Raw genomic sequence first — 16,861 nt, forward strand, 5'->3', positions numbered from 1 at the left:
CCACATGTCCACAGTCCAATGATGGTGAGCTTTGCACCACTGCAATTAATGCTTTGCATTCTGGGCACTGATGGGCTTGTGAGCTGCACAACCATGAAATCCCAAGATATTCAACTATTGACAAACAGTCCTGCTGCTAGCACTAATGCCTGATGAACTTGGGAACTCCTGAGTGATTTCAACCAATGAGGACTTGCGATTTTGTTTCACTTCTCTTTTCAGAGTTTTAAAGCTGTGTTCACTAATTTTTTTGGGCCTGCCACTTCATTTTTCTGCAGTTTCAATGCCTCAGTAGTTCCAGTTCACAATTACATCACACACAGTGGATTTTAGCTTCTGTAGACTGTCCAAAATTTTATGGACTGATTTTCCACACAGGTGACATTCCACTATACTGCCACAAACAAAGTTACCAAGCTCCTCTGGCATACTCATTGTTTCACAAATGCATAAATATGACCTGACAAACCCCTACCAACACTTTTGTAGTTCTTGGTTAAGAAAAAATTTTTTTTAACATTCACTGCTTGTTACTGCATACAGTGCTGATGTACTACTTGGTGATAAAAGTAAAAATAGCAGTTTATTGTAGAGATGTTATATATTGTTTATAAAATGAACATTATTTTCTGTCTTAACCCCTTTATACAAATAAAATGTGCATCTGAAGAATACCATTTAATTTGGACACTCATGTGCAAGCTTAGAAACAGAATGTTTTATTTTCAAATTTGCATTTCTATACAACAATAATAATATACTGTGCATCGTTCGCCGAAGGCAATTCTTGATGACACCAAAACGTCAGAGTCTACAATGGCACATGAAATCAATGATGTCTCCCGGACGTTACTGTATGTCAAGTGTTTAAGCATCTATGTATGTAACTATCAGTACCTTACAGTAACTCTGTAGCGGTTCATATTTTATAAATCGATAAGAACTAGAAATAAAATTTGTTAAACCAGGATTAGTTGTCAGCTGCTTTATTTAGCATTGTGTTACAGAAACCAGCTGCATGGCACCGGGACCCAATTCTAATTCTGGAAAATCATGGATGTTTTCAAAGGCCTTTATGGCATGAAGACACTTAAAATATTTTTTAGCAAAAAATCCTGTCACAGGTTGGTGGTTGGGGGAAAAAGGACGAAAGATTCTTGGAATGACCCCACATAACAAAACTGGAAGAACACTTGAGCATGGTATCAGCTGTGAAGTGCACAAAGCCATTTCTAAGGATAGACACAACTCCCTTTCTCTTGTCCACAACCTGATCCAAACCTTGTTCACAGCACACAAATCAATATTTAAAAAAAAAAAAAAAAAAAAAAAAAAAAAAAAAAAACTAAGATTAATAAAGAGAGAACAGATATCAATGTCTGTAAAGAGTATAAATGAAAGATTTCAACAAGGATATTTTTTCAGTTCCTTAATCAGAAATATCATCTGTGATTGTATTTTGCCCTTGATGTTAACAACATATTCAACATTATACTTAAAAACAGAACTCATAACTTCTGTCTCAGGAATTCCAACTTGCATGTCAACATGACTCGCATTCTAGTTTAAAAATTATTACTAAATTTCTCATTTTGAAAGAAAATTTTCCATTTACAAAAATAAATATATAAATTAAAAAATAAAAAAACTTGTGACAATTAAAACATGTAAAATAAATTCTTTTAATGCATACCTTTGGAAGACCTGGAGGAGGAAATATCCTGCTTAGTATGGCAATCACTTGGAAGTGAAGATGGAGAAATACTGATATCACCCGTGAAAGGCACACGATCATCACCAAGTGATGTTGCAGGCAATGTATATGAACATTGGTAAGTGCTACGTCCGCCTCTTGTTCTGTCTTCTCGGATAGCTGAAAAAATTTTACATTTTATAATAAATTATATATTTGAATGCAGGGTTATTGGTGCTGAACCAATTTCAGATAAGCAACTTCATGTCTATTAATAGTATATTAATTTGATACAGATCGAATGAAAATTGAAGTCTGACTTTTAATATATCCTGCAAAAATGTTATCACAGAATAATAACTCTTTTCAATGAAGGACTTTATCACATGTCTTACAGTTTGGTGTTCTACAAAATGGCCTCCAAAATTACTACACTTTAAGCAATGCATCGTTTTTCCTTTATATTAAGGATGCTACATTCAAGTGATCTTGTCTAGAAGCCTACATGATCTCAAAAACCATAATGCTACTTCCGTGTACACAATCACAAAAGGCAGCTTGGAACAAGTTGTCATGATCCAAGTTATTGGTATTAACACAACTAAAGGATGTCACACTGAACACTCAGAAAGTAAAACTTAAGAACATTTTTCTTTCATTTCACATAATATTAACTAAATATCTTTAGTGGAATTGAAGGGAAAAAAATCACTTCAAATTAGTCAATTGCTTTAAATGAGCTAGTACAATCTAGAAAATATTCAGAAATAGATGTATGAATGTAACACATGCCTGAATGTCATCTACAGACAAAAAAATAAAAGCTATTATTACTAATGATAATACTGAATAATAGACCAGGGAGGGGCAGTTGCGGTTTTATTGCAATAAACAGCATACTGTCTGATTTTTTTAAGGTGGGGGGGGAGGTATGTAGTTTGCAAAATGACAAGCTAAATGAGGCAGGCCTGGCAGAATAATTTTTATATCTATTTTTAACTGCTGCCGAACACATTTTGGATGGTTATCGAATAATATTCAGAGTCATCATTATCTGGAGATGGGTATAAGATGTACCAGTTTGTTTTGCTATCTTCAAAGTAATCAAAATCACTTTCAATAACAGATATTATCAGGTACATAAGCTCTATCAGTTATTGAACGTTTCCTGCAAGCCATATTTTGAATATAAAAAATGACAACAGCGAGGGCACTTACAAAATCAGTTAGTGAATTCATAGAAATTATGGAAATTTATAAGACAATAATGCCATCTGTGGACCAAAACATGACTCAAAATGTAAATACTGTAAAAGATGCATTTTTGACAATTAAATGGGCAAATGTCGAATGTGCTTTTCAATAAAGGGGAAAATTGCATACTGGTGAAAATACCGAGATAAGCAGTCAAAGAAGTTAACATATAATTGCCATTTTGCTAACAAAACCATTCCTATTTGAGAGAAGTTGGATCACCACCTTGAATTTTCAAAAACCATATTATTTTTTACAGCACCATGAATTATAGTTTAAAACTTTTATTTATGCAAAAGTGAAATATTTCAAGTTACAGTTACATACTTTGATTGTTTGGAAGTTATTTCAGTTCTCTCCAACGAAATACTCATATGAGAAGAAAGAAAGTTGAAGAATGTTCAGAAATGAAAGTTAGTACAATTCAGATAACAGTGTAATATAAAATGAGAAAGGCAAGAAAGTTTCACAAATAAGATGAAAAGCCAAACAGGATTCAAATATATACGATCTAAGTACAAATGTATTGCTCAGAATAATTAACTCTCAAATCATTAAGAATCTACATATGATATTAATTCACATGCACCTAACTTTAGAATTAAAGGGTCCCCCCCATTGCATTCTGTTAAAAAAAGGGGGAAGAGAGAGAGAAGATTCTTTATTCTATACTAGTTATTTTAACTATAAATTCACATAAGCTAAAAATAAAAATATCACCTTGATAAGAATCAATTGGCAACACTTCCTATTTTGCCAGGGCATAATTTCTGCTCTGGAAAATTCAGCAAATATAAGACTTGTAGAATGAAAATAATAGCACTTGCTGTCTGTTGATGCACTGAATAACAAAACTGAATCACAACTGAAATAATTTGATGACATTTAAAACTCTTACCTTCTAATTTCATACCCATGCGAAGGCATTTATTGAATCGACATGCCGGACACTTTTTCCTTGTGCTAATGGAAACATGACAGTTGGCTCCACGTAAACAAACATAGTTTTTCTTATTTTGAACAGTGCGTTTGAAGAAACCCTTGCAACTTTCACAAGAAAAAATTCCATAGTGGAATCCAGATATTCGGTCCCCACAGATAGGACATGGCCCGCTAAGTAACTGTTGCCGGGATATACCAGGTGGACCACTGAGGCTAAGAGGATTTTGAGAAAGATCACCAAGCAGTTGCAACCTGCTGTCATCTAGATTGTCACTGGACGGCCTACGAGTTGGACTGGAAAAGTCACTTGCATTGGATTCATCAGAGGCACTGGAGGCAACTGAGGCACTGGATGCTGAAATAACATTCTTTTATAATAGAAGTACAACAATCGATCTCAAAAATAATAATAAACTGAAAATTATACAGCTTAATGCAAATGTCGATAAAAAATTACACCTGTCATTGTTATAGGCAAGTGTAATTCTCTATTAACTCATTAATTAAATATGATTTTCTACAAAAACTAGAGAATCCATACAAAACAAGTTTTCTTCCAGTTCCCCCACATAGCATATTATTACTTTCAAAGAGACAGTAATATTCATCAATATGTTTTAAAATATTGAGAGTTATATAAATCATCAATCAAGAGTTATATAAATCACCCATATGTTTTAAAATGTACTGAAAGAAATTAGTAAAGTATATGCTTAAAAAAATAATCTTTACATACTTGTTGATCTAGCTTCTGGTGTTGGATGCTGAGACAAGGGTGATACTTGACTCAATCTTGTCTCAATACCAAGTTGATCTTGAGATACATACTGATATGGTGGGTGAAGGGAAGAGGAACTATCGAGTAGACAGCTTTGATCAGGTGTGCTAGAACCAGCCTTATGCACCAGACCAGGTGAAACAGATACACTGTACGGACGGTGGCGGGATACATTCGAACCACTCAGATGACCAGGACTTCGAGCAGGAGAGAAACTCTCCAAATCCCCTCTTCTGCTCTGATTAGGACTTTGAGATGGTGAAAAGACAGGTCCTTCGATGGTAATATGTCGGCTCTGGAAAAATTTATTAGTTCAATTTACATTCAACTTACATCACATTCAGTTACAAACAAATTGAATACACTCTTTTGCAAAAACAAAAATCAAAGCACCAAGAAGGACTTTTGCGATCGTGATGAAATTTGGTATGCAAAAACATCTCGATTGAACATGTAAATGACAAAAGTTTCAAGGCAAATGAACAGGAATTGTGATCATAGTGCGCCATTCGCAAAGAATAAAACCACTAACAGAGGTGGAAAACTTATTTATTTATTTATTTATTTATTTATTTTTCCCCTGCCGTTGTAATTCTGTAAAGAAGTAACTAAAAATGCCATTACGACGATATTGAAGACCTTACAGACAACTAAACGACTTCAAACGTGGCATCGTAGGGTTGCGTGAAGCTGGGTGGCCATACCAAGCAATAGGCCGCCACCTGCAGCATACAGACACTGCTGTGCAAAGATGTTGGCAGCAATGGTTACTACAAGGAAATTGCTGACGAAATGAAGGCTCTGGAAGGCAAAGGAGTACAAATGCATGGCAAGATAGGATGATTGTTTGCCAGGTCCAAACCACCCCAACAGTATCATTGTCGACTCTTCAACGCACTACAGCCATGTCTATACCTCCTGTGGTACCATCCACCATCTCACAGCGCTTGTCTGATGCGGGATTATGCTCACAGAGGACTTTAAGACATTTGCCTTTGACTTCACAACATCAGTGGAGTCGTCTGGAGTGATATCACAGCCGATCATCATGGCTGCCATCAGACTGTCATTGTATAGTGTTCAGCAATGAATCTCGCTTCACTCTTGAAGCAGATGATACCTGTGTTTGTGTCTGGAAAGGATGGGTCAGTGGTCTTAATCAGCCTTTGTTTTACAAAAGCATACATCCATAACCCCTGGTGTGATGGTGTGGGGTCCTATTTCTCTTATGACAGCAGGTCACCTTTAGTCATTTTAACAGCTCAACGACATGTTGATATCGTCCTGTGGCTGGTTGCATTACCCTTCATGGCACGTCATCCTAGAACCATTTTCCAACAAGATAATGCCAGGCCACATACGGCTCGCATATCTCTGGACTGTCTCCGTGCGGTTGATACGCTTTCTTGCCCAGCAAGGTCACCAGACCTTTCATCAATCGAGCGTGTCTGGAACATAGTAAACCGCCATATTCGGGCACCACAAAATATTGCAGATCTGGAGTGACAACTGATGAATGCCTGGCACAATAAGTCGCGGGATGACATTAGGAACCTCTACCACTCCTTGCCTTGACGAATTCAAGCATGCATTGACGTCAGAGGCGGTTCGACCAACTACTAATTTGAACACTCAGTGGGTGATTGTGAGCCGTGAATAGGTACTATGACCTTGATTTTTAATTATTTTATTATATGTATATGAGCTATATACATATTTAATTTCATTTAACAACCACCTCCTTCCTGGCGCTTCAATTTTTTTGCAAAAGAGTATATATATATATTGTCTGACACCCCCAAAACAGATACACATTGAAGCTTTATTAGATTATTATTATCAATAACAGTACACAAGCATTGTTTCAATTAGTTCCCAGCCTTATTTCTGACCAAAGTTGTATTAAAATTTCTCTAAGATTCTTTGCTTTAAAAGCAAAAAAGTCTTTATTCTTTAATTCCTTCTGTAGTACATATATACTTTTAACTGGCTTGAGATCAGGAATTTGTAATGGCCAAATGTGAACACTCCAATCTCTTTAGATTCTTCTATAATATATACCCCACATCCCTAAATGAATGAAATCAGAAATTTGTAATAGTTAATTTAAATGTAAAAATTCTTCAAATCAAGTTTTCAGGGTTGAAAGAATTTTTGCATTGTTCCATCGTTAGCTTCGAAAAGGGAAAAAAAATTAAATGATGGAATAAAATGATCTTCATGATATGCTAGATGCTCAGCTGAGTTCATTTTATTGCTGAATAGTACTGACAACCCTTGTCCAGCTAAACTATCTTCAATTATAACATTTTCTCCAATGCTTGTATAGTAAGCATAATACATTAAAAGTTCAATGTTACATGAGTTTCATCTAACTCTTATGCCTTCATCACGCTGAGAGAGTGTTAACCTGAACTCACTGGACCACATAATCCCTACTACTTTAACCCTTTCATCCCGAAAGGTCATGTGTACCACAGATGTCTAAAAATACCTGCAGGACATATTTAACATTATAACTAAACAAAAAATGTAGCACTGTGGTACTTTAAGTACCATAACATCACCACAGTGTATAACATAATGTGGATTTCACTAAATATAAGGTTATGTTTGTTAATAAACCAGTGAGCACCTGTTGTTATACATTTTACAGTACATTTGTGCAAGAATTTTATACATAATTTTATTCTATAATACTTATTAATACATTTAGAAAAGAAATAGAATATCATGGTATGTATGAATTAAGAAATTATTTATCTTTTTGATTATCTGGTATACGTACCAACCGGTATTGTTACCAGTTTAGCTCTGAAATGGCTCACCCATTGATGCAAAAACAAATAGCTGCAACACTGATGCAAACAACTAGACAACATTGCAAACACTGATGATTGATGAACATCGATGAAACAATTGATGCAACACTGATGCGAAAACAACTACATACCACTGTGCAAAGATTGTTATACCACATACCACTGTGTTGTATCATATCAAATAGATTTTATTTTGTGTAATCATTTTTCTTTCAATAAAATTAACATTTAATTGAAAGTCATTATTTGGTACGTACTGGTACATTATTTGGTACGTACTGGTACACTCCCAAGCCCTGATGCTACAAATATGTACCACCATCCTTCCCCCTCCCCTAAGAAAAAACAATGAAAAAATAACAAAACTACAATGAGTAACCTTACAATAATAAAAATTGCTTTTGTTTTTGTCGGAAAATCTATTATTCACATTCAGGGGTGAATGGTTAAATAGCAATCTACCTAGTTCTTAGTAATTTAAATGTTCTTTAATTTTTTTATTATTATTATTATTATTGCTTAAATAGTCCTTTTCTGTTAATGGGATACCAGTTGCCATACGTGGTAGTCCTTTAATATAGCATCCTGCGCAATAATAATATATACATATATAGTATTTATGTGAGCAAAACCAAATTTGTGCAATTCGCTTTTTTGGGGGGAGGGGGGAATGAAAATAGATCATTGTGTACATGGAACAGTTTAATTCTCCTTACATACACAGCCATTTGTTTGCACTTAAAAACCAGAGAACTGCACTAATTTAGAATAATGCACAGAAATGGCATTGCACACATATTACATTATATATACTATACATAAAAAACAGCTATTCTTTTTATGAACTTTATGTATCATCATTGTTACCACCATCTATTAGATGTCACACTAAGTGTTATGGTTGGAGCTAAGTGGCACCCAACTAACAGAAAAGTACTGATTAATTTTATTTACACAGAACTTCCTTTCCTCTTTACAAAACACAACTATTCAATTATAATTGTGTGAATTTATGTTTCATATGCGAACGGAAATAGTCGTTTTCTCTTAGCGAGCAACACTATTCTAAGAATAAGTTTTTCATGGATTTCATTAATCGTTTAATACATTTCCCTCTCACAGTTATTAACACTGATTATCAGCTATATACGTTGTATTAAACACCATTTTTAAAAGATTCAATAATATTCAACACTGATTATCAGCTACATACGTTGCATTAAACACCATTTTTAAAAGAGTCAATAATATGCTAAAGAGTATGCAATCCTGTGCCAATAATTTCAGCTGTCTCTGTATGTACGTTTTCTGTCCTTGATACTTATCAGCAATTTTGCTTGTATGGTTTTAGGTAACACTTTCAGCCATGACTTATTTCAAATAACTGGAGGCACAATCAGTCTGCATAATAATAAAAGAGGATTACAGTAAGATTACGCAAATTTTCAATCTGGCTAAGAACAATTAATTTTCAAACAGTTTAACTCTCTTCAATATACGCATGTTTAAATTTATGTTAATGGCATTTTTTCGGCAAAGTATATGCAAAAGTTTCAACTACCAATATTAAACAGACATATAATATAGAAAACAATTTATTACTCTTTGGTATTTGAAAATATAATATGCATAATTACAGTAGTTTCATTCAATGACATGATGGGAGTTGCTATTTTTTAAATACAGTATAAGTGCTCAGCTTAAGAAGACTTCATACTTACTTGAAGAGGACTACCTGAAGGTGAACAAGCAGAGCCATCACTGCTGTTTCCTGCAGTGTGTCGAGACAGAACAGGGCTTTGAGTATGTGAATATAATGAAGATGCACTATTCACATACCTGCCCATAAGGGGACTTTGGCTCGGAGAATACGAGGAACGGGAACTGGAGCTGCTTGTAGGACGGGTGAGGATGGGACTGGGAGTTTGGCTATAAGGACCACTGTAACCAATCAAGTTCCTACTTGGTGCAGGACTTTGATGATTCACAAGAGGACATTCTGGAATTAATTATTAAATAAATATTCAGAATATAATTCCAAACTAAAATTCTAAATATTTTGTATTTTATTATTTGCTTACTGATGAAATAGTAGACGCTGAAAAAATTTATGTTTTATATGAATTATGAATTTGCACTTAGTTATACTGTAATAAATCTCCCTAAAAATTCTGATGTGGTCATGAGTTCTTTATATGGCCTATTAAATTATACACACATTTTGTTGCATTTCATTTTAGCTTATTTCCTCATATTAACTTATCTTCTTATTTCTCATCCAATTAATTCCATTCTCACTTTGCGGCAAAGTAAAAATACATGAAAACTCAAAACATCTTCATTAAAAATTGTAAAATAGAGAAAAACATAAAACACCAAATACAGTTAAAACAGTTAAAAAAACATTTTTACATTTAAAATTAGAGTTTCTAAGCAAAATAAACAATTCACCCAGTGGGCAAGAAGGCAGATTATTTGATACACAAAACAAAGTTTACTTTTGGCCCCACTCGGCAAAAAGACATTGAAGGTGCAGAAACTGAATTTACTATTCTATGACATTTGAAATGTAAACACAAATGGCAGTTCAATAGGCTTAACTCGTCACTTAACCCTTTAATAGTTTGACCCGTAATATTTCGTTCTTTTATTCAGGCTCCTTAATGGTTCATCCAGGAAAATCGTCATTTTAAATATACCCTTGAAAATGGCATTGCCTGTGTTTTGTCTTAGAATTAAAACATACGTCAAGAACAGTTAGCACAAATTTTTGTCTCACTTTCACCCCCAAATGCCTAAATAGACAAGCATCCCTACTGACAACAATAGGTAATAACCTTCAATAGTGTGGGAAGAACTCTTCTTGATGTTTTACGATAAAGGCTTACACTGGTTCTAATGAAATAGGAAATTTGTTACCAGTTAGAAACTGAATAGAGAAGGAGTTAAGAATTTCTGTTTTTAAGAAATAAAAATAATAAAAGATTTTATTGAATAAGCTTTTATTTATATGAAAATGAATGAAATTATTAATAAATTAAAAAGAGAAAACTGACTGACTGACTGTGACTGACTGACTGACTGACTGTGACTGACTGTGACTGACTGTGACTGACTGACTGTGACTGACTGTGACTGACTGACTGTGACTGACTGACTGTGACTGACTGACTGACTGACTGTGACTGACTGACTGTGACTGACTGTGACTGACTGACTGACTGTGACTGACTGACTGACTGACTGAATGAATGAATGAATGAATGAATGAATGAATGAATGAATGAATGTATGTATGTATGTATGTATGTATGTATGTATGTATGTATGTATGTATGTATGTATGTATGTATGTATGTATGTATGTATGTATGTATGTATGTATGTATGTATGTATGTATGTATGTATGTATGTATGTATGTATGTATGTATGTATGTATGTATGTATGTATGTATGCATGCATGCATGTATGTGTGTGTCTGTGCATATACATATGTTACCACATACGCATACATGTTAGCACATTTATACATGTTAATACATTTATACACACATACATGAACACATACATCCATATATACTTCATGCATATGTACATACATTTTTTTAATCCTGTCCCAATAACAGCAGAGTAGATTTATTAAGTAGATTAATAGAAATAAGAGATTAAATAATATTCTTTACTTAATTCATCTACAAATTTATATCATGAATAATAAAAAAATTTGGAGAATTGAATGTAACCTCATTTTCCTTAGAAATTCCTCCACTGAAATATCGCTTTCGTTAGGGACATAGACCATGTGTGCTATAACTCCAAACATCAATTTGCAAGATTTTATGCATTTATCACCTGAAATAATTCAGACTATAACATTATTCGCAACAGGGAAGTACTAGCCAAGATACTAGTCAGAGCAGAACTAAGAGCAACAGTAGTAGAACAGTATAAAGCCAAACTCATGTTCATGATTTCAATTAATCAGAACACATGACAATTCAGCAGCATTTAATTAACACACTACAGACAATTTAATAATGATCAGTGAAAAGTATTTCAGTATAGTAGAAAATAAATGTTCATCTTGTCCAGATATGAGTACTATTCCACAGATCGCGTAGTGCATTTTCATTCTTAAAGATAACTGTCCAGAACTGAAAACCGAATTTACATGCAAATGGATATTAACTTTTTAAACACATTTCAAGTATATACATTAATATTATTAGTCTCGTTTTCACACACACCACACATATATATATATGTATTTGTTGACTGTTTTTTTTTTTTTTTTTTTCCCTTGCATTTCCAAAAATTGTATTAGTATACGTCTTTCATTTTCAAAATTTAGATTTACAAATATGATCTGAAGTGCTGATCCACTTCTACTTAGGGTTTAGCAATTAGTAGATATACTCTGCGAAGATAGTTGAAAATTATGTTTCGTTACCTAAAGTTATGTTACCTTACCTAAAGAAAAATTCTTACGTTTCATGAATAATTCCTTTTTCTAACACATCTCTTTGAATGTATATGAATTTAAGAGCATTTTTCCTTATACGGAATATAAAGCAGGGAAAACTTTAAATGAAAATTGACAAACAGAAATTTATTTAAATTGGCTATAATCATTCTTATATTCTATGTCATTCGAGTACACTAATTTCAATTGTTCCTTGAAAAACTGCAATGTTCAAACTTAAGTCATGTACAAGCAGAAATATTATTTTTTTTTAAACTTTAAAAAAAAAAGTACAATTCATTTAACTAAAACTACAAGAATTAAAAAAGATTTTCATATATTTCATTTTACACATTTAATCAGTAAAAGGTGGGAAACGAAAAAAATCCTGTCTTTGAACACTGAAAAATAGTTCTTTCTAGTCTGGCGTAAAATTGCATCACATTCATTTGAATTTCCATTTGATTTAGAAATACAGTCTCTCAAATCAACTCAATAAAATTTTAATTTTAAACTCCATATTTCTTTCATTTATTTAAAGACGATATGGCATTCTCTATTTTTGTGACTACAGTCATTATATTAGCCAGTTAGGTGAAACCATCCTTTGCACACAAGGCTTGTTGCTATATTAATGTAGAAGAATTCAAGAACCGGACAGCGTATGTTTGAAATAAACTCATAAACCACTATTTCTGGTCACTATCTATTAAGCAACATCTGTGGTTATTGAAACATTTTTTTCTTAAATCTATTTCTTTCTCAAAAACAAAATTTATAAAAAACCATACAAATAACTGTGCCCTTAGTAGCTGTTGGCAACGATGTTATAGATATTGTTGTTTACTCAGTTAAACAATCAGATTTAGTTACTTTCGTCAAGATATAGCGCTTGAAAATGCATTGAAAAGTTGAACATAGCACTCTGAGATCTTCTCTCCATACCACAGAACAGTCTGGGAGCCTTCTCAAATACATGCAGAGATGTGGGGCCATCCAACATAATGCCTCTCGAACCATTACACCTCTACCACTGTAATGATACTTTTCCTTGATAAGGGAGGGAAGGTATTGTGTTTCAGGCTCTCTTCAGATACAGGTATATGGAGAATCAGACAGAATCTCAACTCATTTGTAAAAAGCATGATGCTCTACTGACGTCTGCTCTAAGGCACATGCCTGCATAACGCTAAATACACTAAAATGTATGCTGCAATGAGCAAGATGTAAAAAGTAGGCCTTCTATTATACAGCCCTGCCTCATGAAACCTTTGGGCAAATGTAGACTGTGAAATTTATTTTCCAGAGGCAACAACAGGTCACGTGAGAGTTGTGAAGTTGTAGCACTTCTGTGTCGCCATACTGAGAATGCTAAATAACGAGCCTCATCCACTGTTGCGGATCTTTGCCGACCCTGTCCAGGTCTTCTTAACATGGATCCAGTGTCCTAAAACTGTTTCCACAAATACCAGAGAACAATGGAGTTACACTGAAGTCTACAGCAATCTGTGATTGTGACTAGCCTGTCTCCAACCGACAATTCGCTATCTCATTCCATCATTCATATCTTTGTGGCTACTCATGTTACCTGATACCTTATAAAATTTGCTACACTCTGCCAAGAAAAATGCCAAATGTCATGAAGGAGTACAAGCATGCAAACTGCCCCAAACTCCCCAGATGCTTATATCCTCTCGACAATCCCAACTCCGCAGACACGCAAGTGTACACTTATGAATTTGATTCTTATGTATTTGCACAAGTCTATAGTGGCCTAATTAGCACCTTTGTTTTAATACTTTTCATAAAAACAGACATAACTCAATTCTCTTAATTTTGAACATGAGTATATTTCTGAATAATATACTGATTCCATCAGTATATTATTCAGAATATTATTCCAAAGGTCGGCTGATGGAAATGCATTGTCCATCAGAAAAAAAATCTTTCCTTTCAAAGGATAGGTAATAAGCCAATACATTCTCCTCAGCATACAGCTTTTAAAAATTTTTCCAGATAAACTAAATAACATGATGATATTATACTTATGCTCTTCTATTAATTTAGCTTAATGTAGTGAACTGGATTCTTTAAATCACACAGCAGTTACTGATACCATTCCACAGAGATCTGTTCTTGATTTTCTCACACCAAGCAGTAGAGCAATTGAAAATGAAAGCGATTAAGCTGTACCCTCTGATGTTACTTTCCCCCTGCTAACCGGAATTGGACTTCATCCAAAAAAAGGAGAAAGTTCTCTTCTTGTATGACTCATTCTTACACATTCTGCCATGAACAGTAGAAAATGCTTGTACCATCGCTAAATATTTTTTCTTCTCATACCTAATAAATCTGTATTTTTATGTGCTAATAAAATAATAATGATCGTGTTCCTTACATTTGCAGCATGAATTATGCTTTAACAAGGTAAAAACTCTGATGTTTTATTTATCTGCTTGTCTCGAATAAGCTGAATTCCACTAGTAAACAAATGAACAGTGCAAACATTGAATTCAAGCAAAGCAAAATATCCAATAATATATAACCAGCACTAGCATGTGAGCAAGATACTTCAGTTACTTTCCTAACAAAAGAACCCAGTGTCTTAAATCAGATTAACATTTAAACTTCAAAAATTCTATCTCAAATACTATGAAATATATATGTGTTTTAAAAAAAAAAGAGAGAATAACAATTTACTTACCATATAGGGCACTGTGAGCAACAGGTGGACGGTCAGAGGCATTAGCCTGAGAGAGAGGAATATATGGTGAAGGAGAGGCAGGTTTTATCAAACTTATTGTAGTATGAGGGCCAGAAGCACTAGCTGTGATGGAGCCACAATTTCCAATGCTGTTTCTAACAGTAATGGTATTTTCACTTATTTCGGAGTTTTCAACAGTTTCATTCTAAAAGAAATGAAACAGCATAAATTAGAAAAAAGAGTTTAACATAACCTCGCAATGATGTAGATGCTAAAAAAGTTAATTAGCAAAAAACGTTCATAATATTAAAATATTGAATGCTCTTTATACATATTTGAGCAAATCAGTTACAGTATAGATCTAAATAAAAACAATTAACTGAGGAATGACTACATGAAATGTAGTCATTCCTCAGTTAATAAGTAGTAAGATTGAATTCTATTAAACTGGACTTGAAAGAAGCAGTGATGGCATCAACCTAAATGAATGGAAGTGATATTTCAGCATCTAATAACTAATACACTATGGAAGATGTTAATCAAGCATAAGGAACTAAAACATATTAATCATTATATAAGGAAAATTCTTTAAAATATATATGAAAATGTATCTTTCTCTGATGATCAAAAGACGATGCAGGATGGAAAATTTAGCCTTAATGAACAAGAATAATGAAGCTGAAGATTACTTCAAATGCAAACCAGGAGTCTGCTTCTGTGATTTATTTTAATGCAATCATTATCAGGGCTTAAATTCAACTGAAGCTTACTGGAACCCAGTTCCAATACTTCCCAACTTTAAGTAAAAATTTATCTCCAGCCAAGAGTGCAGTGATATAAGATGAGATCTGATACTTTGTTGTGGAAGTGAACTCCAATATTCACAGAAAACTCTGCTAGTTTTCAACACATCAACAATTTGTTTAAAAGTTAGTAAAACTGATACTGATACTAGATATTGATGCCTCACTTTCCTTAAGAAGTACTGGATTTCAGATGACATGCAGTTTTGTATTATATATGTACTTTCACTTAGTTCACTTTCTATACCTCATAGTAGTCACGGAGCTCTTGTCAAATACATGCAGGAGTGTGTGGCTATCCAACATAATGTCTGCCCAAATCATTACACCTCCAGTGCCATAATGATCCTTTTCCAGGATAAGGGAGGATGGTATCATGTTCCAAGCTCTCTCCAGATACAAATATGCTAAGACTCAGCATCTAAGGTGAATCTCAACTCATCTGTAAAAAAACACAAGGTTCCACTGAAGTCTGGTCTAAGGTACATGTTGTCTGCACCATGTTAAAAGCACAGCTTGTCTGTTGCAATGAGGGGGGTGGAAATGGCAAGCTTCTGGCATACAGCCCTATCTCATGAAACCTTCGGGCAGCAGTAGACCATTAAACTTAGATCCTAGTGGCAGCATACAGCTCAAGTGATAGCTGTGAAGCTGCAGCAGTCCTGTATTGCAGCACTGAAAGAGCCAAATAACAATCCTCATTCATTGTTGTTGATATCGATTAACCTTATTCAAGTCTTCTTGGTGTAGATTCAGCGCCTTGAACATTTTCCCACAAATTGCAGATGATATTGTGCATTACACTTCTGAGTGGCCTGCTTATAATCTACAACTCATTCCATTATTCTTATATTCATGGCTACTACTTATTTTACACGATACCTTATAAAATTTACTGAGCACTTGCAAGAAACAAAGCTAATGTCATGAAGAAGTATGAGCGCACAGATCGTCGAAAAACCCTTTTCACTTTTATTCCTTCCACAATTACACAATTGCAGACATGCATATGTAAAGACACATATATTCAGAGTCAATATGATGATATATTTGACTCTGAATATTTGCATAATTCTTCAGTGACATAATTAATACTTTTGGTTCAATACTTTTAATAAAAATAGACATAATTTGAAAATTCTCTTAATATTGCACATGATTGTATAATTTTAAGAAAGAACATATAACACACTAAGATTTCATAATTTTTACAAAACTGCTTCTTTAAATTTAAAAACACCGAAAAAATATTTGAGTCATTTAAAACATTTTTGTAACTGAAAGTACGTCTTTATGATCAACGGTTTCAAAAATAAAGGATGAGTGAGGACTTTTGTGATCATGGGGGTATATGTGAAAATAAATTATCCAGTATGTTTCCTAATACTGCCATAGTACTG

General features: G+C 33.8%; 1 protein-coding gene across 4 annotated transcripts in view; it reads right to left on the reverse strand.

Moving 5' to 3' along the window:
• Positions 1-16,861, reverse strand: part of Hr39 (Nuclear hormone receptor FTZ-F1 beta) — a 279,902-nt gene that overhangs the window by 40,925 nt on the left and 222,116 nt on the right. For all 4 annotated transcript variants that reach the window (XM_085825122.1, XM_085825118.1, XM_085825120.1 and 1 more), the window contains exons 3-7: positions 14,659-14,863; positions 9,211-9,488; positions 4,626-4,962; positions 3,846-4,244; positions 1,694-1,873 (exon numbers count right to left, since the gene is read on the reverse strand). In XM_085825122.1, coding sequence (XP_085681248.1) covers positions 1,694-1,873; positions 3,846-4,244; positions 4,626-4,962; positions 9,211-9,488; positions 14,659-14,863 — 1,399 coding nt within the window. The remainder of the gene's footprint in view (positions 1-1,693; positions 1,874-3,845; positions 4,245-4,625; positions 4,963-9,210; positions 9,489-14,658; positions 14,864-16,861) is intronic.

Source organism: Stegodyphus dumicola, chromosome 10 (genome assembly GCF_044657685.1).
Source record: "Stegodyphus dumicola isolate Sdum_Otavi_A_Nest chromosome 10, ASM4465768v1".
Taxonomy (NCBI): Eukaryota; Metazoa; Arthropoda; class Arachnida; order Araneae; family Eresidae; genus Stegodyphus; species Stegodyphus dumicola.